General features: G+C 35.8%; 1 protein-coding gene across 3 annotated transcripts in view; it reads right to left on the reverse strand.

Annotated features, from left to right (window-relative positions):
- The window catches only part of ZFAND3 (zinc finger AN1-type containing 3), a 149,845-nt gene that overhangs the window by 50,531 nt on the left and 71,755 nt on the right, over window positions 1-27,559 (reverse strand). For all 3 annotated transcript variants that reach the window (XM_032985250.2, XM_032985251.2, XM_032985249.2), the window contains one exon: window positions 6,634-6,813. In XM_032985250.2, coding sequence (XP_032841141.2) covers window positions 6,634-6,813 — 180 coding nt within the window. The remainder of the gene's footprint in view (window positions 1-6,633; window positions 6,814-27,559) is intronic.

Genomic DNA, 27,559 nt, shown 5'->3' on the forward strand with positions numbered 1-27,559 from the left:
ATGGCTATTTGCTATAGAGGAAAGAACCCACCTTTAGAAACCTGCCCAAACCAGTAACCTAGCTGTGCATTTCCTGAATTGGTAGAGACGTAATCTAATTAATCTACACAACTGAGTTTGAAAACAGTCATTGATTATGAACACCAATACATAAACAAATGGGAACACAGATATCTAAATTCAGTCTGTGCAGACAGAATACACTCTCTTTAAGCAAAAAAAAAAAAAAAAAAAAAAAGCAAAAGAACTCTACAGTACATAAGAACTGCTTATTTGCTGCAGAATGGGTAAATTGCATAATAATTTAAGTAATGTCATTACTAAACAGATAAAAGGATTATATCACATACAAATGTACACTTTTAAAAATCTAGTTTTACAAATCTGCCATTATTTACTTGCGTGGATTTTTATCTACATGCAGCTTTTAGAGAAGAAAGTGAAACCTGGACTGCTTTGATGTTGCTGAACAGCTGGTAAATTTAACAACTATACAGACTCTACTTTTTTCCCTGCTACTGTCTCACTCCATTACCTGCATTTCCTCTGTTTCCTCATTTGCAAAATAGACATGATACTTTCCTACTTTACAGGTGTAAGTTAAAATGTAAAAATGTACTTTTGAAACCAGTAGTTAAATTATGTTTTTATAAATAATTTTTATGTAACCTAGACAGCTGTGCAGCTCTAATCCACATTTTTCTTGTGTGACTGAGTTTCTGTTTCATGTTCCACGGGGTCCTTTCACTTTAATAAATGGGACCCTAGGATACACTGTCTACTCTGCAGTGTGAAGTGACTATAAATCAGAGGGAACAATTAACAGTGGTACTATTCTGCTGGTCTTCATTATGTTTCACAATTATCACGCCACAGACGTGGAAAGAAGTGTTCATTTCATAAATCTATGTGCCAGATCTTTGCTTAAGATGTTAGAAGAATCAGAAATGTTCTTTAAATTAAACTAGGACTGTAGGGATTAGATTGAAACTTCCAGAAAGATCCTCACGCCACAAAAAGATGATGAAGGGGACACTTCTACTAGACACTGTTTTATTCAAATTCCTAACTGCCTATATGTTGTGTACTGGCACCTACTACTAGTGGCATTTCTAAAAAAAATACTCAAATAGCCCACAACTCAATATGGTTTTATATTTGAAAGCATTCTTGCAAATTCCCAGAGAGTAAGTGTTTGCATCTATACTAAAAAAATACATATTTTGTGATGAATATTCAAGAAAATCCAGGTTTAATGATAATCCAAATGAAAAACTGAAATACTGTTAATTTTAACATTAAAAACAGTACCAAAAGGCTATTTGTACATAGCATCTAATGAAAACAAGGCTGGAAAAAAAAATCCCTTAATATGTAAAACACCTTTTACTATTCTCTAATTTCATAAAAGAAAAAGCCTCAGAAAATAGCTAGCTTTTATTCTGTGGCATAGAAATCCAAAGATGACTGTAATATCAAAAAACAGGCAGGTGTATATTCTATATTAGAGGTGTGCCCCTTCTTGCTCTGATACAAGAAATAATGAGTACAACAAGAATGAACACATGACAATCTCGTGAGTTGATAAGGAAAATTACAATTATTCATCACCACCATCACCTAGCTGCAGCTTTCTCAGTTATGCCTGGGTACGAGTTTAACTGCAGTATTAAATCATGTGGGTCAGATAGGCTAGTTTTGTAGCTCAGCATAACTTCAACAGTTACTGCATTCTTTTGGATCAGAGAAAAACATACAAATTGGTATCAGAATAAATCAGGTTAGCAACAAAGCAAATTATTTTCTACAACCATCTGTGACAAGTAAGACAAAAATAGGCAGGTAGCTTGGTCTGTGTATACCCTTAATACTTTATAAAAGTGAGTATGTATGTAACTTTCAGTCAGAGATGAATCAGAAAACAAAGTTCCCCATAACCAGAATTAGAAAAAAAAAAAGACAGGATGTACAAAACTGACACCTACTGCAATGAGCAACTGAATTCTCAAAGCCAGGGCATTTAGAAAAGTACACAATGAATAGAATCGAAGAGCAACTGTCATTTTAAAAATCACTGTCCTTACTTAAAAGGTACCAAATACAATTCAGGATATCACAATAACAATTCAAAATATGAAGTATTTTCAGAGCATACATAGGAAAGATGTCATCTCTGACTGCTGACAAACCCAGACAAAATGCAAAAACTGTGAAGTCATTATAAATTGGTACAAACCTTTTGCATAGTATCAGAGAAAAGGCCATTCAACAAAAAAGAAAGAAAAGAAAGGATGCACTTGTTTATCCATTTTTTCATAAGGTTATGTTGAAAAAACTGATGTAAGATTATTCTTTTTATTCCACAGACAGAAAAAATATCATTACTTTTCTAGTACTATAGTCTATGTGGCTTTTTACACAGTCATGCTTCAAAAAGCCATGAAATTCAGAGTATAAACATCCAATAGGTTCAGTAGAAAAAACAATCTCTCACCTTTCTGCCAGAGATATTTTACAGAAGTCTGGTGCATCTCTATCTCAGATGTAGTACACTTCATATACAAAAAGTAACTTCACCAAAATAACTTCATAATCAGAGGCATTTCAGTGCTTGCAGCACATGCAAACGCTTAATAAAATAAACAATGTTTTAAAGCATTCTTCAAACTTGCCTTGAAAATTTAAGGTTTTGAGATAAACTATTGATGTTTTAAACACTTAGCTGGACATGCAACGGCTGAAATTATGGAGGGTATACAATAACTAGCTAAAATTTACAGACATTCAGTCCTGAAGATTCATATTTAAGCATCTAAATTTCAGCACACACAGAGGTAAGGTGTGGTCAAGGCTCATCACCTTCTTCCTGGGATGAAATCTCCAGTGTATTTTTTGACATTTACAAGAATATCTCAGATCTTTGTGTATTTTCTTATAAAGTCTTCACTGTAGACATGTAGAGCATTTAACTGTTCTAGAAACATCAGATATTCCTTCTGTCCTTTTTCAGTTGTGGTTCTTGCTAATTCAAGGAGGCCAGGAAGAGTTAAGCACATAATTAAAATAAAATTGTGTCAACTGAAGACAAGAGCTACTGAAATATCAAATCTGACTCAGCTGCCAGAGTTGGAGTTGTTCACATTGACATTTCTCCTGTCACATAACACAGTTAGTTTTAAACCTGCACAGTGTCAGCTTTAGGTCTACTCATACAGTGACAGAAAAATAATGTGACAGCCCCAAAGAAAGCAGTGAAGGCCTGAAACTAAGCAAAATTATTCCACGTGCAGTGTGACCTTTTCTTTACCATAATACATAAAGCCTTCCTTAATAAGCTAATCTTTTTAAGAGTGCTGGTGGCTGGAGTTAGGAAAAGAGAGAAGCGAGCATCATTGCCAATAAACAAAACCCCTGCCCACTCAGTAAGAAAAGGGAATCTTTGACATAGCAACTGGCTCATATGGTGACTGACACTGAAATAACTACCCGTAGGACCTCCTAAATGAAGAGGAGGTGGAAGGGAAAAATGAGAATAGATGAAAAATATATAAGAAATTGAACAGAGAACCTTATCTGCACGTAAAGCAGCAGCAGAATGAAAGTTAGACCGATTTAACTATCTGTTGAGAAACAGACCATTAAAATCCATGCATATCTAGACTTACTAAAGCTACCCTAATATCAATATATTCCTTGTCTGCAGAAGTTTATTTCAGAAAACTGACTGCAACTGATGGATAGAAAAAGGCAACTCAAGAAGCATATGTGGCAGGAAAAAAAAAAAAAAAGAATGTTTTTCCTGCTAAATTGCAACAGCTTTTTTTGGAAATTAGTGAAAAGTAATACTTCATAAAAACAAAACCCGTGTGAAGGATCAAAAAAAGTCCTGAAGCTCACATCAGTGTCGCTGGGCACAAATCTCTAACACATCTTTGGTGACTGTAACTAAGACTGAGAACTACTTTTCATCTACTAGGGGGAGAGATATTAATCAGCAAAGCAGCCACTGGGGTAGGTAACTGTTCAGAAGTAAGGGTGGCAGGAAATGAAAAGAAACTACAACCCGGTTGTGTATGTAAGACACTCAGGAATTCAAATACAACTCTGACAGTAAATCAAAACAGTAACAAAGGCAGAAAAACTTGCGTATTGTCAAAATGAACTCCTGCAAAATCCAGTTCAAGGTCCTCTTCTCCTATATCATTCATTCTGTGTTAAAAAAGGAAATGGCTACTCAAAAACAAGTACAAACCATCCCTTTGCTTCCTCTGACACAGAATATGAATCTTATCACATGAGATTTCTTTGGTTCCCTTCGATTGTCACAATATAAATGGAATTTGTTAATTGCCTAAATGACTTGCTGCAATTCTGTCCAATATGTTTACCCTATGGACTCAAGTACCATGGCAAATGCCTCAATGTGAGACTCTTCTCCAAAGCTTGAAAAAGAAAAAGGCATGGAATGCATCACGAGAATCCTTCCGAGTACTCCAATCTTTCCACACTTTGATAGGGATTACCATAATGATCCCATAAATTGGTTTTTGGTGAATTACCACAAATCTATTCAGAACAGCACATAGCTGTACATCGTCCCATGGCACTGCAAGATACCAGTCTTTGAAGAACACAGCTGTAATCAGAGCAGTGCATGTTTTATATAACTTGCTGCAAAATAATTATTGCACAGAAAAAGACACTCCCAATTTAAAAATCAAAAAGACAGTTAAAGTTTCAGCATTCTTCATTACAAGAAGGAATCTGAGGCCATTATCCATCAGAAAAGCTCCATCTGTGTATAATTATTTCTGATAAATTATATTAAGTTTTATTAAAGAGGTAGTGGGAATACAAGAGAAGACAGAGAGAGCTCAAGCTGTAAATAGATCTCTCCACTGTATTTCACTTAAGAAGATCACCCCAGCAGGAAGTGATAAAGAAAATTTTTAATAGGTAATATTTTCAAATGCTCTGCAGGCTGTGCTGCCTAATATCCATCACCTTCAGTGAATGTTCACAAGCTTGCAGCAATTCCGGATGAAGGACACTATTTAATTTCCTTCCCTTCTTCCCATCCTTGTAATCGCCTTCCCACTTACCCTCAAGTCCTTCTCAGCCACAACAGAAACACTTTACTGTAATACAATTTAATTCCTAACTGAACAAATTTTCAGAAAACCTGACCCAGTAAGCACTGGAGAAGCATCCTGTAACACCAAACGGTAGATCCTGGCTAATAATCCAGCAGAGGTGCTGAAGCCCCCTCCCCTGCGAAGGCCCAAATGCGTTGCTGAAGCATAGTGCTTTGCTGAATTCTCTAAAAAGGTTGTTTTAAGGCCTGGCTTTTACAGCAGACTACAGGTTTCCCCGGAAGAAGCGCTGGACAGAAGGAAGAGATGATGGGTGGTCAGCAGCAACTGTGTATGCGAAGGAGAGACAAGAGTTACACAGCAAGTTTACTCTTATTACAAGAACTGGTATCAGTACATTCACATTTGAACCCTGCTATATTTCTGACAATATTCTCACAGACAGATAGAAAACAGAAACTCAATTTAAAATTTTTAGTTTAGTCTAATAAACTACCACAATCCCAAAATGACACTTTGTGCTTTGTCCACAGCCAATCTTCATAAGTGAAAAGAATATATGCAAAGTCTACATACCCATAAACAGAATAAATACTTTGGCAACTCAGCAAAACAATCCTATGCAAACAGTTAACACAAGTGTAAACAAGTGTAGCATATTAAAGATTCTTTAGTCCTAGTGCTTTGTCAATATTGTTATTTCCAGCAGTTGCCTCAGTGTTGAAGAGCAGCTCTTGTAGATTTCCTACTAAAAATAAGCATGTTTTTCTTGCAATGTGTACATCTATTTACAACATAAAGTAAACTCAGCTCAAGAGGGAATCACTCCATACAGCACCTTCCAAAATAAAACTACAGTTGGAAGAAAATGAAACTACAAATTATACATTTGCACTTAAGTTGCAGAATGCAGATTTTAAAACTCAATATATTAGACACAGGATAAACTTACACAGAGGTTTAGAATAATTTAAAAGACAACTTTATCTCACTGTCTTTGATAATCATGAACAACTTAGCTTACCTTCAGGGAGAATTTTTGCCTGACAGAGTTCAGTAAAGAAGATGGGTCATGAAAGAAATCAATTACCACATGAAACTGAAGTTTTATGCAAGTAACCTAGCAGCAGTCTGGACAAACATGCATTACAGTCAGTACTATGTGCAACTGCAATAATTAAAACCCAAAAGGTTTTAAAGTAAAATTTCACAAGATACTGGTGTTTATCTTAGAATAGATATATTAGTTTACCAGTAGCATGAGAAGGATTTTCTCAAAATGATAGTGCCTCAAAATCATAATTAAACCTTATGCTGCACTTCAAACAGCTGTAAACTTAGTTAGAAACTCCTGTGACCCTTTTTAATTTGCTCTTCGGCTCAAGCCATCAACGTCTACTTTGTGAATAACTTCTAACGTTTCACTTTGCCCCAAAAGACAGGCCATTTACTTCCAAAGGAGAGTCAGTGAAACATAAGCTTGAGAACAAAGCAAAATGTTTATGCCTCCTTTGCTGTCACTTAGGACTTGTACACTTACATTCCTCTTTGCTCGGTGAAGTTACATTCAGTTCTGTCAAAAGTTGCTGGTTGGAGTTAGCGGCCTGCGTGGTTAGAGAGGTATTGCTGTTGTCACTGTTCGTTTCTCCAGAGAACAAATCTGACTGGCTGTTGCTTGTGCTGGGAGTAGAGTCATCATCTGGCTGCTTCTTCTGGAAATCTATCAAAACCAAGATTTCATACATCATCCCACTTGCTCTTTCTAATCATCCAATTTTATGCAAAAAAAAAAAAAAAAAAAAAAACACAAAAAACCCCAACCCAGCATAACAGAAATAACCGCAAACATTGCCAGAGGTATCATCATTCTGATCATCTGTATATCTCATACAACACCAAGAGTAGCCTTCAAGTTTTCACTTCAGATGTAACCTATCTTAGAAGTTATTTGTTGCTGAAAAACAGCAAACATTTTCAGAACTACACAAAGTTCTTTTTTCCCCAGCCACTCAAGAGCATCCACAGCTTACCACTGCATTTATCAGTATACAGCACATGGCAACATTTTAAAAATAGTTCACACAAAGCATGTACAAAAGCATAAAGGAACAAACATCTGATGAGGGAAGAACTAAGGCATGTAATACAAGTATAAGGAAATATTACACTTCTGTAAAAACAGTATTTCTCACTGCTATTATATAAAATCCCACCAGTAACAGTTTTGGCAAAGCTAGTGTAGACACCCTATGGTTCCAGGAGAACATGGGGGAGCTAGTGAGGGCTTGCCCTTACATCACTTGTTTGATGTGGGTTTGGGGGTGTATGGGTATGTGTGTATGTGTTCCTCCTTCCTCTTTCCTTCACTTACTCCAACACTAGTATTAAAAGTTACTCAGTGATCTATGACCAGAGTTGGATATAGGAAGTAAATCACTACAATACATTAAAGCTATGTACAAATGATTTGGCTTTTATGTTTTCCATTTTTATTTCTTATTGGTCAGCAAGTGCCAAGCCATGCTAATTCTCCAAACTTCCCTCATAGTCTTTGATAGATGCCATCCTCAGGCTTACCTTGTTCCCAAAGCACATTTAAGTTTAAGGGGAAATACTCTTCTTTTTAAATGCAAATCTTCCCTTGGAGGTTTTTTCCCAAATCCACAGTCCCAAAACCTGATGGATTTACAGCATTAGTCTCAGCTCCTACCAGCTACAATACTGGATTTCAGTCCAGCAGAGCTCTGCCACCGGCTGCCCCTGGGGAACACCTCTCCCAGCCAAGTGGATTTTGGTTTGCTTAACATCCAGTTACTCTCACAATGCAGAGGGACCTCTTCCTTGTAAAGCTGAAGTGTACCACCTCTTGGTATTCCTAAATATTTTTTTTTAAGTTACATACAAAGGCAGAATTTGTTCACTACACAAACAGATACACAAATCAGTATTCAGTTGCTCATTATTATGTCATGAAAGAGAAGAAAACAGAGCAGTCCATAAATATTTGCAGATGATGATGTGTTAGAAGCATTGGTCACCAACATGACTGACTGGAATTGGGAAGCACTACAGTCAAGCAGTCCCTAAATGCTGATTTAGAATTTAAGTGATTTGCCAGAGAAATTAAGCTGTAACTTCTGCTGTGGAAGAGTCAGCCCTAAGTCCGGCTCTGAGAACAAGAAGCTCAAAGCCCGGGAGGAGGAGGGAAGAGGAAGGAGGTGGGAGACAGGAAATCACCCACCTCCACAACACAGCTCTGAAAAACCAGTGGGATGCGTTCTGCTGGGGACCCAGGAAGATGTCCTACTTCAGGCCTCACTAGTTATCAATGAAGTTTCACCCAAGTTGGCCTCCTGGATATTATTGGTATGTTTGTGCAATCAAGAAAACTTCAAGCACTTGGGATTCTGTACCAGCCACAATCAAGACAGCTGCAGCAATCAGAACCTAAGCCACCACCCCAGAGATACCCAACTCTTCACACCTCTACTGAGGCCACAGTCCTGACAGAAGGCGAGCTCACAGCTGGAGACATTTTGGGAACCACCAGTCTATAACCAGTACAAAAAATAAAAGGAAATCTCACATGTTGCCTGAAAATACAAGGCGGCTACAAAGACTGTGTTTTACATGAGATTGTGCCCAAGGCAGTGCACAGAAGTAAAGCTGTGTGGTTTGCATGTATCAGAAGTGGGAGCAACTCCATCTCCAAGGAGCAGAGCAAAAATAATGGTTATGCTCAGTATTATACACCATGAGCAATCCATAAAATGCATTTAAAAAGAAAGTGCAGAGTTACAGAACAGCAGTAGATACTATGAAATATAGTACAATTCAGCAAGTTAAAAATTCTCAGTTGGTGTACTTTTTTCTTTTTGCTAGATAGCTGCAAATACTCTACTCAGGCTGCACTAGCTCAGTAGCATCCACAGAAGGGATTTATAGAAAAATGTAAAAAATTTTTACAAAATGGTCTGTATAATAAAAGTCGTGACCATCCTTCAATGATAGTATGGCAGGTACTAGTGCTACACCATGTCTCCCAAAGCAGCAAGTTTAATAGCACATTGACCAAGGTGCTTTTTATTTTTTTCCCCCTGAAAAAGTATTCACTATTGATAAATTCCCCAGCTTCAAAGAGAGCATGTGAGGCTGTCAAAAATGGTCACTCAGTGACAGCATTCCCCAACAAGGTTACTAGTGAAACAGCTCAGAGCTGTCACAGCAGCAAAATCCACCACGGCAGTTAAATGCTCTTTGCCCTCATGAATCCAGGACCTCATGTTCACAACTTTTACTCATACTGCAAATCAATTAACTTTTAAAAAAGTCTTAGCCTGCTCAGTTGTGTGGAACCTGAGGATGTCTCCCATGCCCCCTCTTTAACCACTTTTTCACTGCAGACAAGAGTACTTGAGGAAAGTGTTGAGACTGCTCATCTCAAGTGCCTGAGACAAACTAACTGTAACTGAAGTTGTACTACTTACACTACAGCAAATAATATTAAGTTGCCTTAGTAACATGGCATCAACAGCAATACAGGACCTATTTAGTAACATAAGTTCATATAATAAATTTGACCTAAATTATAAACAGATTTCTGAAATATTGCTTTGTGACTTCTCGTCTAGTATTTACCTGTACAAATACAGGTAAATCTAATGACATACTGGATGACCTGTATTATATTTCTCCTGTGTACTGGTGAATGGTATGTGGCTTCTGTTAACCAGGACTCTCATTAACACAAATAACTTGCAGATCACCTTGATCTCCCCCCAAGCACAATAAAAGCTGGCAGCAATTACAGGAGAGCTGTGTCTGAATAAATCCAGCTAAGGCTTAACTGCTTAGCAAATAAAACAAAACAAAGATATACACACACAATACAGGCAAGACCCTGGCAAGTTCTGAAGGGGAGGCTTCTGTAGACAGAACAATGACCTCTCCTAATAGTCTCAAACCAGGAAAAAACAGAACAAGAGTTGGCAAGACATTAATCATCATTTCCAGAAGTTTCTGTTCAACTAGAGATGAATGCAAAACACTTTAATTTTTTTTCCCTTCATTTTTACAGAGACTTTCACTATGCTAGCAAAATCCATGCCAAAATGCACAACTGACCAAAAATCCATCAAATGCACATACCCCTTTCTTAGTTAATGAAATGCAACTTTGTAACTTTTTACAGAAACTTCAACCGGTACACAGTTTTAGTGGAAACAAACTTTCTCTAACTGTCAGAAAACCTGTTTTTCTTCTCAACATTTTTTCCTTTTCTCCTCTGCCTTCAGGTTTGGGGTTTTTTTGGTGGTTGTGGGGTTTTTTGGTTGTTTGGTTGTGTTTTGTGGTTTTTTGTGCTTTTTTTTTTTTTTTTTTGCTTGTTTGTTTGTTTTTGTGTTTTATCTTTTTAATTGGCAGGGGGGTTGGGTTTTGTTTGGTTGATTGGGTTTAGTTTGTTTGTTTGTTTTCGGGGTTTTTTGTTGTTTTGTTTTGTTTTTGTTTGGTTTTTTAAGTGCAAGATATGCTAGTTACAACATGGAACCAGCACCAAAATAAGTTGTGAAAATTAGCCATTTCCTGCATGGGGGAATAAGAGAAGGAAAGAGCTACCAATAAAATGCCTTCAATACATCCAGTAAACTATTACTTCACGGTAGAGGAGCTGGTAGCAGTAAGCGTCAATACTGCCAGTCTTCTAGCTACAAAATCCTTTTGCTTTGTTGCATTTAAGGGTTGCACCCAGCATTCTCAACTAGCTGAGCAGGAGCAGAAAATCTCAGACAGGGCTCTTATGCACTGGTTGTTAACAGTAAGAGTGTTATTTTTGTTTTGTTACTTAGGATTGCTTTGTTAACGCAACAATGACTGTGTGTATACATAGACATGATGCAAACATTTCATATTCTATATATACAATAAATTCAAATAGTTTAGACTAAAAGAAAGGCAAGAAGCCAGATTTGTTACCAGACTTCAGAAGACTTTTTTTCGCAAGATTATCCTTTGTCCATTTGTATTCATAAAGTAACATTGATAATGAAAGCCGTTACCTGTACAGCTTCTGATTCTAATCCATAAAACCAGAGATGCCACACGAAATCATCTCTTCTGCACAGGACTAAAGCTCCCTTGTACGTTTGTCCAGTTACAGTTACCAGGTTAGGGTGAGCACCCAGAAAGATCCTGTCTTCCCAATATGTTCACTTCACCCATTACCTCAGGATCAAACTAACAAATATTTAGAACATGCAACCTCTTTATCACCTAAAATACTCCTGATTCCGTGACACAAAAAAAAAAAAAAAAAAAAAAAAAAATCACACCGTCTCAAATCCAGTATTTAGTTTACTTTAGTCATCAATATCCAACAAAATACCTAAGGAAATACTGAGTCATCGACTTTTGCTTAACTGTAAGGGGTCTGTAACTAAGCAGGAAACAACCCTTCACCTTCTGGTAAGTAACTTCTGTGATTAAAATCAGTTGAAACTTGAGGTAAAGGCGAATACGAGCAATATCAGCATGTCATATGTCAAAATATTACATGAAATGGCTTAAGCCAGAGCTTTTTCTCATTTGCACTCATGCTATGCTATAAGAAATCATAACATTGATGAAACTCCCAAATGTTCTTAAACTTAAGCTCTCCTTTTGGCTTATTTTAAGGGTCAAGGTTACGAACACTTCCTACTCTCTGGTCTACAACATATGTTTTCATTAATAAGAAATAGGTTCATTCAAATAAATTATGAATGTTGCAAGAAATATTGGAGTAAACAGCACGCTAAGGGGAGAAAATCAGAGTCCTTAAGGTAATTATTTTGGTTGATAGGTAATATTACACCACTTCTTTATTCTTCAGTCCTACAGCTCCCATAACTTAACAGCATGAATTAGCAAAAAAGTTATTTGGAGCATGTTTGCTTCTTACACTGCATTAAATGTGCAAGCTGTACCTTTTTTTTTACTAGAGCATCTTGTTCTTTTACAGATCTTAAATTAACATGTGTCACATCAGACATCTACTAGTCCGTTAGTATCCCAACATACACAGTAGACTTTTACCTTACTTTCGTGTAACCAGAAAACAGATCCATGCTTAAAAGAAATTGCATTTTGAAGGTAATCTATGGGAAGCAACACAAATATGACACTGAACCTGCTACAGTGAAATATTTAAGTTATTGAATAATTTCATTTTTTTCCTTCATGTCCCTGGAAAAACTGCTCATATATGACCATGGAATAATACTGCAAGTCCTAAGATTTATTCACTGAGAACTCTTCACTGGTCTTCTCTGGTTCATAGCTTGCTGAAGGTATTTCAAATGTCATTCATATATAACTACATTTTGCATAATAAATTAGTGTGAAATAAATAAAACCTTTCCTTTAAGTAGATGTCCGAATGCAATCTAAAGCTCCAATAATGGACTGGCAATAAAACTCCACTTGGGACAACATTTTTTTTTCTCTTTTTAAATAACACTCAGGCAGAAAGCTGCACTAGCCCAGTTGCAGAACATAGGGGAATGCACCATAGAATTTGCACAAGCATTTGTATTAGAAGACAACCAAAGTAATAAAACCGAGTCAGAGGTAAGTACTGTACAAAATTGTATTTATAAATATATAAATGATATGTAACTTATAACACATATATAAAGTGTTATTTCTTAATACATCTACAATAATAGCAACAATAGGTAGATGAATTGAAAATTAGACCGGAGAGTACAAAACTACCATAGTATATTCTTGTAGGAGCTATCAGCAAAGCTCATCACTTTCACAGTTATGCACAAAGTACAGGGACAATTAACACACTAGCAACAGTATCAGAAACATGATTTTCTATAGAACTGCACTTTATTTAGAATTATGAGCATAAATGGTACAGGAAAGCCATACAGCTCTTGAGAGTTTTTATTCTTAAATATTATTTTATTTTATTTTATTTTCTTCCATGAAAAACTGAAATTACTTATTTATGCTTAGTTATGATTCATGATAGCTATACTTCTTAAAATAGCAACACACTACTACTAAGAGTTTCAAATAATATTGTGATTTGCATGTTGAATATGAGCTTTACATATACATTTAATTTTATTTTCAAATAAGTGGAAAAAAATACTAGAAAAGGGACAAAACAAATTTAAAAACCACGAAACACAAATCTGCAAGGGTGGTAGATAGTGAGAACATGGCTGCAATTACATGTATTTATCATTCAGGAATTAGGATCAAGTTATATAATAAGACTGCCATGTTTGTAAAATTACTGGGATGTTTAACATGATCAAGTTTTTTGATTCTAGGGTTTTGTCTGTTTATTTTGCAAGAAGTCTGATGACATTGTGTTTTGAGGTGTTTTTCTCTCAAAAAAACCCCACCTCTTACTTAAATTTGACATTCTGTAATATACCTTTCTCTTCGCTCTCTAAAAGGATTCTGCCCCCCAAAGCTACACAGGAGGCTCCAGATTTGAGTATCAGATTTTGCTTATTATTTAGCAAGAAAATTCATGAATAAACAAACAAAGGCTATCAAGACAACAGGTATAACATTATTACAGATGACCTTCAACTTAAGATCCAGGTCATTAATAAATATGCAGACATCCTTTTAAAGAGGAGAAATGCAGTTTTGTATAAAAGTGAGGAAAAAAATCTGTGGTAACTGTATTAACCAGACTTATTACACTTTACATGACTGCCATGAAAAAAATTGCCATTTTTACAGCACATGATCCCAACATCTCCAAAGTAGTTGTGGAATCCTGAATTGATAAAAAGGAATTCCATTATCATCTACAAAAGTATTCTCTGAGAGTAGCTTCCCCACAGAACAAACACTCCTTGTGCTGCCTGATAATAACAATTTGCTCACAGTAGCTATTTCAGTACTGACCAAAAACAAGGTCACTGAAAACCCCTGTAAATAACATTTTTAAAACTCTTGTGTCACATTTCCTATTGTTACTTGAAGTAGCATACTTACATTATTTCAACTAAAATTTCATTATTCCATAAAACTCAACAACATGAAGAATAAATGTTATTGCCTGTCATCATAGGATCCAAAGTACTGAAGCTACGAGGAGTAAACTACTATTTTAACAATCCACTTCAAATTTCCTGTTACGAAATCCCTCAGCTCCACAGTTAGCATTCATACTTTAATTCATTACAGAGATAAAGTAGTATGTAAAGGTACTATTACATTGCAAAACTTAAAACCAACGAGTGGCTAGCTATATAGCACCTGCATCTGACAGTGGAATTAGGAAATTAAGACAATTTATTACCCAACTAATTGAGGCTGTATGGATTCTTGAATCCATATCACAGCACATTGGTAATAATCCAACCCAAAGGGAAATCATGAGCTTTAAACAGTGGATAACAAAGCAACCTCTCCTTGAACATGACTGAAAGAAGTATTTTATTTTTCAATGATATGTGGAGTGGGAATTCCTTAGGAAGAACACCTACCAAAACAGACTACTAATAAAACACCAACCGAGTGGGCAGCTTGCCATGGATTCTTACATGCTGCCACTGCCAAAGACGGCAATGACAATAGCTGGACCAATTCCAGTGAGAAACAAGAAGAGAAACTCCAGTTCCCAACATCCAGAAAACATAAACTGATAGAAGGTTATGGAATTAGTCTGTAAATCTAACTGGCTGCAGTCATTTGAAGAATCCATTTGGCACTTAAGGAGAACGATCATTTAACATGATCTAAGGGTAATACAACAGTGGAGATATAATGGAATTAAGTATAGGAGAGTTTAAAGCAAAGTACCCGGGGAAAACATCAGAACAGCTGTGATCTACAGAATTTATTCTCAAAGACAATTTGGAAAACATGTAACACGGGCATTTAAAAACAGACAAGAAAAAATTCTAGAAAATACGTGAAAGTGTAAGTTTAGAATTGACTAAGAGCAGCACACAGCCCACCAAAAAAACCACAGCTCTACCACTGCTCTAAACTTCTGTATCTTGATCTCTAGAATTTTTAGTACTAGTACCCCTTTATGAAACTAAACAAATTAATAAGAAATGTCCCATCCCAAATTAAATTCAGAGTGATGATACACCAAAATTTATGTGCCTAAAGGGAGGAGAAACACTATTTTGGATTAGAAGAATCTGATCCATAAACCAAGCACTTTGCAACGGCATCAAGTCATGTGAAAAACTAATGAAGTGAACTTCTCGAGGTGCTTCTGTAATAAATGAGAGATATTGAAAATGAGACTGTTAACTGATAGAAATAGAATTTAATTACCATTCATATTTATTCTGGACACTTCATTCACCAGGCACGCAGGAACCAATATTGTTTTAATAAAAGAAATGTTTCAATTAGCCTTTCTTGAACTGGAGCTATCTTAAGTAACCTTATCATGCCCCTTCCAATACCTACAGAGAACCCTCCAATTTCAAAATGCATGTCTTATTTTTTTAATTAATTCCTCCAGTCTAATTTATGTGGTTTCAATTAAAATGAACGTTTGCCTCATTTTCTGTCAATAGTCACATATAAAGTTCAAAGATTCCCAAATATTTGACTATACTATAAAATGTCAGGATTTTCACAAGGGATAAAAGGCTTCTATAGTAAATTAAACCTTTCTAGTACTAACCCACAAACTCCTCATCAGTTCCCTCTCCCTCATCTCCAGTTAAAGCACCTTAATAACTACCATTACTGAAATTCTTGAAACATTCCTCAGAATTACTCATTTATCAGACTCTTTTCCCTGATCTGCTTTGAACAACCCAGAGGCAGAGCTAAAGACCATTCTGGAAGAGAAGGGAGAGGAGGCACTCATTTCCTGGCCTCACTTCTCCACACCCAAACGCAACCCTATGAAATGCGTATCTGTGAGGAAGATTTAGTATTTGATCACTATTTAGGTTTTACCACCAAAGCAATGAATGGCGAGGTGAAGTGTAAGGGGTGAGCTTCTTCCCACTCTTCTCAACCTTACTGGAACCTGACGCTCCTTGTTGTAATAAATATCTGCCTTTCATATGCAGCAGCTAGAGGAAAGTGTGGAAACTCCAAGTCTGACAGTCCTCAGTTGTGGGGGCAAAAACTTTGCCATGGTTGGAGTTTATATGAGCAATTTCTGATTGCAATAATCTACAGTAATATGAAAAAATCCAGGTCATGTTTTAACCACACAATTGAGAAAGCTCACTGGAAACTCATCTGACACCTTTGTGCCTTAGCTTCAAGCTCCACCTTCTACTAACTTCCCAAAGGAGTCCAGGAGCTTAAGGGAGTAGCTGTAGTCTCCCACTTACCATCCCCTCCGTCCTATTCTGTAATCACAAAGAAATGCACGAGAGCAGTATTCAACCTGCCGACAAAAAAACTGCACAAGTTCAAGTACCCAAGGAAGGGAAAGTTGATCTAGATTTATGAATCCAAAAGGTCAAACACAGAAAACTCTCACTAGATATAGTCACATTAAATTCTGACTATGGAACACTATGGCTCAGAAACCCAACCCCAATTTAAGCAGCCTTGCTTATATTCAACAAACTTGATATAGATGCATTTCTTTTCCAGTCTTTTAGGAACAAAAATATGAATATGCACAGATATCAAAGAATTGACTACATAAATTCAATATTGCTTAGGCATTTCTGTGAGCAACAAAACACACCGAGGTTACAATTTTTTTTTTTGTATTCCTACTTATTAAAATTGTCTTCTAGAAGAAGATAATAGAAACATTGAATTCAAGTCAATGACAACACGCTTTTCATTATTAGCCAATTAATGTCAAAGAAAATAGCTGGAGCACACCTCAAAATTTGAAATCAGTATAAAATGTCTGTGAAAATAAGTCATCTAGTGAATTCATATCTAAAGCTTGTTGATTTTTTTAATGCTTTTTCTTACAAATGCTGACAATTTCAATATTTAGATGACTCTTTGGTTTCTTTACCTTAAAAGAATTGTAGATAAAGAAAAGGAACAGAAAAACTACTCTCCTCAAAATGATGCGTTCTTGTCCTCCCAGTGGAAAAAACAAATACACTTCTCCTCAATTAATTTATTTTTATGTAGCAAATACATGTGAACTTAAAGCATCTCTTGTGATGATTAAGTGATCCTTCTGCCTGTCAGTGCTCGAGGATCACTGCTGAAACCGGCTAGAACATGTACTCTTGTTTATGTCTTAATATGGAAATAAAGAGAGAGGAAATGCAATAAACAAAAAAGCATGAGAACAAAATGATCCTTTTGCTTCTCATATCCATGATTTATGCTTTGATATGATCTGACTTCTTGTGCTACTACTTGCAAGTTACTGGAAATGAGAAAATTAGCCTTTTGCCAGTGCTGTTTCCAGAGCTCTGGGTTGCAAATGGTTATTATTGGGCATCATAGATCTGGAATTCCTTAAATGGGAGTCTTCACTAGCAAAGCATAAGTCTCTAAATCAAAGCAGCAAAGTGCCAACCTTGAATAGTACATTAATTAAATGCTGGTAACATTGAAATCCTGCACATGAAAACAGATTCTTTCTGTGCCCAGTCCTCCATGTTCCAAGTTTTGTTTCTATGAGTTTAACAGTGTCATGGCCATGGAATTAGGACTCTTACTCGCAGAAAGGCCCAGCTTTTTCGCGTTTTGTCTAGAGCCTTAGCGAATATTTACAAGGTTTCGCAGGTTCTTCTATTAATGACATACAAAAAAAGCAAAAGCCATTCTGAGTGTTCAACCTGGGTGGGGGGAAGAACAGTTTTCATTATGCTCTGAAAAACAACAGGAAAAATCATCCTAAAATGCTTAATAAACAGAAAGGAAAACAAGGATGAGAAATGTTAATTCTCACACATTCAGGTAGTTTGTTACACCTTCTGAAGTGCAATGGCCATGAAAAGCAAGGAACTGAAACATGCTTTCAAGAAGCATCTGAACGCGTTCTTTCACGAATTCTTTGTTATGCCTAAAGAGAGCTAGAAATAATAATTATACAGCGTCTTCAGGGGCTCACAAGTCTATAGATTGAAGACATCCCTGAAAAGCTTATAGAGAAAATCTTAGAAATTATTTGCTTCTTGGCATTAATAAACTACAAGATAAGCAGTTAACAACAACCTTTCTCCTCCAGTTATGGTGACTAATTGTGTTTCAAGTACAAGTAATTCCTGGCATTACTTTGGAAACTAACTGAGGGCCAGAACATAAAATTCAGATCAAACAGCTAAATATGAATAAACTAAAGGAAGAATACATTTTCAGAAAGAGCTGAATGATTGCTAGAAGCTATTAGCTGTTTCGTGCATGTTATTCTGATTAACTGCTTAAAACAAAAACACCCATAGAGCCTATCCTTACAGCCCAGCAAGAATGGCAAAATGCAACTTGTCCCAGCAGAAAGGGGAGGGTAGCAGAAAAATTTAACTGACACACGCAGAATAAACTGGGTCAAGCAGCCCAAATTCCTCCGTCATAGTCAAAGAGGTAGACTGGAAGGAAACCCTATATGCAATTCAATTATCTTCAAAAAAAGTTCTGCTAGTTCTTCAGGAACAGTCTGAGGCATCCCCCACCAGGAAGTTTCCAGTTCAGTGTTGATACAGCAGATTAAAATATGTAACATCTACCACCAGAGGGAGGTGTTCTCTTACATTGCATTTTCCAAATAATTCCATCCCTGCACATTGATTATAATTCTATTTAATCATCATCATCAGGGAACAAGCTTTCCTCTTTCTGTAAAGACACTTTGAAGAGTGTCTTGTTATGTATATCCACTTTAGACTAATTACTACCAAGGCAAATTTGATTTTCTATTTAACGAAAGCAACTTGGTAACTAATCCATCATTTCCATCTCAATCAACAAAAACCTTGCCATTTATCCTTGCTTTCCAACTCATAACACAAAACCAACAGGTATGATCATCTTCCATATGACTGGGAACCATTACAGATTTTTTCTCCAAAACCGAAACTACTACTGTCTTCAGTGGGGAGGGAAAAAAAAAAAAAAGTGAAGTGGTGTCACCTTGCTATCTTGCATGAATCAGTTCAGCAACTCAAACTTGAAAGATATATAAATTAAAGAGGAGAAAAAGACAGCTGCACAAGCATGATTGATGTCATTTAATTTTTGGTAAATTCTGCTGTATAAACCTGTAGAAATAACCAGTAGTACAGTTTCCTAAAAGACAAAGGAGTGGTGACAGCAATGTCTAACTGCAAATTTGATTTGTGCACAAGTGTGAGTGGACAGACACCTCTGGAAAAATATTAAGAATGCCAATATGAAGAGAAAAACTACTGCAATATAAAGTGTCTAAATCACTCTCCTGAAATACTTACTTGCCACTGTTGACTTGAGTGGGCAATGCAGTTATACACGGAAAAAAAAAATAGTAATCCCACAACCCAGCCATCTTCCTTTACAATGATTCCACCTATTCTGCACATGTAAGGAATAAAACCAGCCCCCTTGTGTTTGAAAAAGGAGAGTTATATGCTTCCTACACTACAGAGCTGAACAGTTAATACCTGCAAGAATTGAAACAGCAGCAAATAGAAACACATATGAAAGAGAGCATGAGGTTCTCCTCTGTGTATCACTTCAAATGTAGGGTATTCCAACTCCAATCTTCAGGAGAAGAAACCTGTCATCCATTGCATTGGCTATTTCTAATTAAAGTCTGTAAGTTCTTCACTACATGAACTTTAGATGGTAGCTTTTATCAAGAGACTCCCCAGTCTTAAATCTGATCTTGCTGGAGAAGCATAAATATATCTGATTAAAAAAAAAAAAAAAGGAGAGTGAACTTTTCCCTATTAAATGGGTTTTCCTTGGAAACATCAACAGTAAATCTAACAGGTAATATTCTGTGGCTGACTTTCCACTGTTCTTCCCTGTTTAAAATGCTGTAAGATAACATGTTAATGCTGCGTAATTGTCAGTATATTAAAATATCTTTGAGGCAAACACTTCAGAAGTTGTTCTTCTGAAGGATAGATTTTCTCCTCACAATCATACAGTAGGACCAGTGACAGAACTGACACCACATACATTTTTATGCCTATATATAAAATACACTTCAGCAAAAGAAATATACTTAGCGCAGGCCAAGATGGAAGAAAATGGACTTTTTTTCAGTATGGGAAATGAACACTAGAACCATTACTTTTATCCATATTATGGGCTTAGATTATTTCTAGAAACACTATTTCCACACACACATAAAAAAATTAGGTGCTTGTTTAAATAAAAAAATGGGCTGCACTAGATATTCTAAAAGTCAACTTTAAGGAACATTTCTCTTATTTGTCCAATGTTTGTGTAAACATTAATAAATTAAGATTCCTGGCAAATAGTGGCAGCTCATCTGAAAACAGGAGAAAAATGAAGGTATTTGAGATGATTACATCAATTCACAACCTAAGGTTTGAGGGTTTTTTTCCTAGAGCTAATTTCCAAGTTGATGCATGTTTTCTCCAAGATTTTAACTAAGAAATTAATTTGCAGACTTGCATGTTAACTGCACTGATATTCCACAGGAACTCAAATACAGTTAAGATTGAAAATCTAAATCTTAAATCTTGTTTTATAAAGGCAAGTCCTCTGCACGTCTCCTGCACTTGATTTCAAAGACTCAAGAGTGTTCCTGTCTAGAAGACAGTGCCCTATCTTCCTGCCAAATTTATCAATGACTAAGAACACATCAGCACTACAAACACTCTGATATGAAACCCATGTATTCAATTCCATCAACATACTCCCTTGCTAATTAATTTGTGACCTCTGCAAAACACTAGAACTTCAATCTAAGATCTCCTCCAGTTCACAGTTCAGAACATAATTCAATCTTGACTGCAGCACTGGTCTGGCTTCCTGCTTATTCCTTCATTTCCAAGTTCCCCAGGCTCTATTAGAACATGTCAGCAGCATCTGGGATAAACAGTGTGGTTACAGAACCTCAACTTCTAATTACAAAATTTCAATACCTCATATTTAATTTTAGGAAGAACATGCATTTTATATTTTGCAGACATTTACACTAACAGCTATGCTACTTCTGCTTTGTCTAGTCTGTCCCGAGTCAAATTCTGCTTTATTAAATTACCACCAAACTGAGTTCTAGTTGTGATGCTGCTTGAAATAGTAGATTTAAATTTGCACATTTAAAAAAATCTTTGAAAAACAAAGACAGATAAGTCAGTGCCCCAAAAGCAACCATGGTGGCAGAAGTGGCAAATGAAATCCAAGCTTCTGTAGTATGTTAAACTGGATTATTTCAAGCTGCTTTATATTGAATTGTATGCCATTTAGAGTGAAAAGGTGTCCCATGCTATATGTCTGAAGGTAAAGTTTGTGTTTGTTGTTGAGTGACTCCTTCAGTATTTGCAAATACACTTTTCAATGCTGTTAGCTACATTTTCATAACCATTTTGTAAGAGTATCCAACTGCCTTTAGAGATAGGGAAAAGCTATGTATGAAGAAAATTAAGCCACTTGCCCAATTTCATGCTGGAGATGCATGACCAAGTCAGGAAATGTACATTCCTTTCAAATTTAGAAAGGGGTTTTTTTGGTGAGCATTTTTAGAAGTTCTGAGAACAGTTTGCCTGGCTTTCTTATAGTGCGGCACCCTTGGCCATTATTGGTGACATGGTGCTGGCTAGTCATACCTTTGGCTGGCCCTGTAAAGAAATTCTTTTATTAAATTTCATGAATTATTTAGGAATTGTTCATGTGTGCGCAGGAAACTGAAGAGAGCAAGCAATACTGTAAAGAGAGTGGATCTGAGAAAAGCACAACAGAAATCAGCAAAGAAAGAATATAGCCAGAAGTATACTGTGTGAAGAACTCAATTCCACAAATCAAATAGAATGAACATTCTGATATTAGCCATTTTGCTTGCAAATTGTAAGGTTTGCCATTTCTATCTTGCTTAACCATACTGACCCTTCTAGACAAACAGAACCTGTTTAAAATTATTTCTGAAAAAAAGCTCACCCTGTCTTTCTGAAAAGAAACAGCACTTCTTATATCTTTGTAAACATTACACAATACCTAAGTACCCTGTTATTTTGCCAACAACAAACTGACTAGTGTAAATTCAAATATAGTAATGCCACAGCTGATATCAAGAGCTTTTCAGTTCCTGACTTTTCTCTCCTTCTCCAGAGGACCCTGAAGTAGCTTATCATGAGGTATGGAAAAATTACCACTTTTTGGTTCCACCGCTTCTTTTTCTTATTCTTCCTCATCAAACCTGAATCTCTTCCCTCCTCCACACTCTCTCAAAAAAGTAGTTTTAGAAACATGAAACTTATTCTCTGGACAATTTAAAGATGATTTGCACAGTCAGTATTTCCCATCAAACTTGTTTTACATGAAAACTGCACAATGATACAGATTTGAAATGCCATGAGAATAACTGCATCAGCCTGAAAATCTGCAGCAGTCCACGTTGAAGACACAGCACTAACCTCAGGAATTTTCAGACTTAGTTTTCACATCAAAATTAAGTAGCAGAAAAGTAATGATTTTTTAAAAAAGCTTTAGGGTCACAAAGACTGACAGAAACGGGTTGTCTGTCAAATTCATTGCAATGCGACATTCTCAAGCTTTCTGTTTAACTCCTGCTAAAGACTGAGGCAGGTATCGGCCCGAGAGGAGTCATAGTTGTACACGCCCATGAATGATATGTCACCAGTTTCTAGATTCAAGACTCATGTTTATAATTTTCTGGATTACCTGCCTGCCAGACTTCTTTCAGTGCTGTAATTGGTGTTCATCTTAGTGATAGATACCTTCTTATCACTTATTTTTAGGGAGCCAGTATCAGATATTACACTGATGAAGAAATCCTGCAACTTTTTTTTCTTCTCTTTTTTGATAATATCCCCAATAAAATGATATCTTAAAGATATTCTACAAAAAGGAAGTTAAAATTAGTGTTGGTCATATTTGTATTGTCTTCTCACTTGAGCACAGTTCTACTATCTTTTTCTTTAGTCATACTCTTACTTCTGCTATAAAGCACAAGAAAAACAAAACAAAACAAACTCCAAGGCTAGAAGCAAGTAAGAACAACTTTATTCTTAACATGCTGTGTTAGCAAAACATGTTAACACCAGGCAAATGCAAAGCAGTCTCAATGCACCTGAAATCTTGTCAAAAGCAGAGCATGCTGACAGTATCAAATTTCGGAAGATCTGGTATTTCAGTAAAGCTACAGAGCTATCCCTCTGCTATTCTGAACTCATTTTCATAGTGTTTTTAAGAAAACAAATCTTAGCCTGCTATTCTGATGCTGAGAAAGTAGAGTTTCTATTATTCTCTTCATTACATGTTCAATGACAGCAGACTTAAAGGCTTTTATCAAATGTCATGTAGTAAAAAACAGAAAACAGTAGCTTTCCACCTGGTTGCCTGATTGGTACTAAAATATCTTCCAAAACATCTGCTTTTAAAAATATAAGTTGGAAGCACAGCTCTCTATATTATTACAAAATGACTGTCTAATTGAAGTTCAAATGCAACGGATCCAAAGCTGTCAAGCTACAACTACTTTGCAGATTTTTGTCTTTCTGACAAAGTTGCAAGTTATTTTTCACATCGCCATTTTTCACAAGATAAGAAGAACTGTCTACAGTGGGTTATGTTACAGATGTATCACTGGTGCCTGTAAAAGCCTCAGGACCTACACTTGCTCAGTTTTCCAGAGGGAGTCGGAAGTAGGAAGTCCACAACTAGGAATTACTGAAATTTTTAAACAGAGGTTACATGCCTTGTTTAGGCAAAAGACAACATCTGTTCTGTATTCAGCCACAAACAACCAATTTTTGGAAATACTACCTAAGTTGAAGAACTAGAAGTCACATCAGAAAAGTAAAAACCACTAGAATATATATGTATCCACTTAAGAATACTTGCTCTTTCTTGAAAATGTCCAAAGTATGTATCAATACCTTATGCAGCTTATTTTAAAAAAGCACCAGATTATCCCATAATTCAATTATTCATCTATTAGAAATCTGCAGATGCAAACAGAAAAGTAGCCATATGATAGCAATTTCAAGTATTATTTCCAACAAAAACTCTAGGTGCAACCTAAGTATTATGTTTATTTAACATTCCATTCAAGAACTAAGTATCATGAGAAAAAGAGAATAAATAGAGTAATTAGCTATACCAAGAGAGAAATGATGCTCCTTAGGTATCATGCACCTGAAAGCAATTTCATCAGAAAATAAAAATCAGAATATGCCTCAGAATGAGTCACTGCAGTAACTGCATGCAATTTACATACTGCTTTTATTTAAAAAAATAATAATTTGCCATCTTTAAGAAAGCACTAAATAATGCTACATTAATTAAGATTCAAAATTATTAGAGAAATACATATACACACCAAACACTCACTAAACTATTCAAAAAAGTCATTTAGTTTGGTTAGGTCACTTTAGAGCAAAATGTGTCAATAAATCTATCTTAAATTTAATGCTGTTTATGCATTTCTGCTGCTCTCTTAAAAATTACTTGGCAAACAAAATTTTTGTCAGGAAATCCATTAGGTCCACTTTCATCTCTGTTCCCCTGCAGGGAGTTTGAGCAGGCTGGGACACGTCTCCTTGTCTGAACTCTACCATAGTCCTCCTTTTCAGATGTAAATGGTGCGTGAGAGCAGAACTATTTAATTCACTCATTTAATCCTCTTAATATTTTAAATATGCCAGAATTTGGTCACAATGAAGAAAGCTTTTCTCTTGTGGAACACTATTACCTTTATCCACTGTGTTTCAGTATCTATTTTCCATGCTCATTCACCGTAATTAGGGCTTTATTGAGCAAGAAGCTAACAATTAGTGGGTTCTCCAGACAGTGTAACATTGCTTCTTCTAATCAACATGTTGTAAAAAGCCAAGACAAAAAAAAAAAAAAAAAACACAAAAAAAACCAAAACAAAACAAAACAAAAAAAAAAAACACAAAACCAAAACAAACAAAAAGAACATCAAGTTATTTTAATCCAGTACCATGACAGGCAGTTATCAGACTGTGACACACAGTATACTGTCAAACCATATTCTTAGTAAATATGTGAGCTACAATTACCAGAGATGCTACTCTGTACATTTTAAAATCTAAGCCCATACTCAAACACAAAATTTGAATTTTCTCACAGAAGTGAAAAGAAGACAGACCAATGAAGTGCAATAGAGTGGCAACTTACATTTGGCTTCAAAAATTTCTACTACATGAATAGGTTTTGCTGACTTCATGGCATCTTACTTTTACTGACTAAGAAACTTTCTCCTCTGGTACCCATATTAGTTATATAGTTTCCACTGAGAAAAGCAGTCTTTTGTAGGTGTAAAAGATTTTTATACAAAGGCAGCCAGATGTGAAGAATGTTTTCTCTTCAAAACTTTATTTTGCTTTTCTATGGCTCCACCCAATGTTGCATAAATTGAGTTAGCTACATGATTTCACTGGGATTTTAATCTTTTATATGTTGATATTTTATATACTTAGTTATAGGGATAAAAAAAATAAGCTTTCAAAGTGTTTCTGTATACAAAAAAAAACAAAACAGTGTTCAGGAGATACTGTGTGACAAAGAACTCTGCCATGACACTTTAAGATGTTGAGGAAAAATATGCCTTCAAAGTGAATTTTATTTTTTTTTCCCCTCTTTATTGCACCAGACTCAAAAAACACAAAGTAACTTCTTGGTTGCCACTCATTGTTTCACGACTTACACTGTTCACCTTCAGTTTTTGGGAATTTGAGAGCAACTTAACTATTCAGAACATATTCTGACATTTACATTTAACGTAGCCACAACATGTTCACAGCACTTGGTGAGTTATGGTCTGATGAAATAAGGAGGAAAGGGGAAGAAAAACAATTTTGAAAATGTTCAAGTATTGTGATTATACCAGTAAAATTTTCTGAACTGTCAAGTTACTGAATGTGTTTGACATTTGGAGTCAATACTTTGCTTCAAGATCTGACCATCAATTTCCAAGTTACAATTAGTAAATATATGGATCTGTGTCAGACATCACTTATACATTCATCAGATTTCAGTTACAAGCACCTAAACAAAGACAGGCTTAACTTGAATTAGCACCTTTTAACTATGGAACAAGTCCTCATACTTGTGAAGTATCTTGCTTCCAGTGCTAACATCTCAAAGATTTTTTGATTAAGATATTTGCAATTTGATGGTTTGCTGTTTCTAAATAAATTTAATGTCTGAACTCCTCTTACTTAAAGCTCCTGGAGTTCAAAATTTTCCTCAAATCCCAATGACATTCTGAACTTATGTTGTAATCTCCATGTAGCTGAATATATATCAACCTTCAGTTTACAGGGCAAGGAGTTCAGGTTTGGAATACAGGAAAATATTAAAACTATTTTTTCCTGCTTGTTGAGATTGTAAACTTTTTAGTTCAAGGACCGCTTTGTTTACATGGTATTGAGACCTGAACTTCTATCTCAGATATTTACATGGCACTGCTTCCTCCTAATACACATTTTATACACAAGACACAGGTAGAAAAATTAAATAATCTTGTCAGGTTAGTAAAGTAATTTGTGCGAAATTCCAAACTAAACCCGCATCTTCGGATCCTTTTCTTTTCCTACTTGCATTTATTTTCTTTCTTCTATTTTACCAAGTTTGACATCACACTATAGACTTAGGTGCCTAGATAAAACCCTATTTAGTAAGTGCACATATCTATATAACTATCTATATATCTCCATATTAAAAGAAAGTTAGAGACTCTAAATTACTACAAACCTAGTAGTCCTAGCAAACCTGAGTTCCATCATCTTTGATGTAAAGGAACCTAAAAGTCATTTTTAAAAATGTTTGATTGCACTTAAAAGAGCTCTGCTTTCACCTCCATGGGACTTCATCAATGGGAAACAACAGTTACTATGGCTGTCATTTTCTACTGGCTAGAAGACTTTTTCACATCTCAGTGGAAAACAGTCCTGGTTTTGACTGTGTGCACATTTTCTATGCATAAACTGAAACACAGTTGTGGATACACATAGGCACATCTGCTCAAAACCCAGAGAGTGTTGTAGGATTAAATTGATCTTTACTCCTCATCTAGCTTCCAAAACCATTGGGATCATTTTCAAAATGCCCAGGTTTAAAGGCACTTCAATAGAGACAGCACTGACATTGCGGCTGACAGATCTTTGGAGTAACAGAATACTTTTTTATAATGAAAATGAGATAGGCATCAAATTGTTCGCCAAAATCTGCACTGAACTCCTTCAGGAACAACGAACCACTATCAGCTCACTTCATTCCACTATATAGTTGGTGTTTTTAATCCTTTCTAACATATACAATACATACATACATACATACCCTTTCATCTGCCCAGTCCCATCCCTTTCCCAAAACCTTTCAAACAAAAC

This window comes from Tyto alba, unplaced genomic scaffold, assembly GCF_018691265.1.
Source record: "Tyto alba isolate M040663 unplaced genomic scaffold, T.alba_DEE_v4.0 Super-Scaffold_16, whole genome shotgun sequence".
Classification (NCBI taxonomy): Eukaryota; Metazoa; Chordata; class Aves; order Strigiformes; family Tytonidae; genus Tyto; species Tyto alba.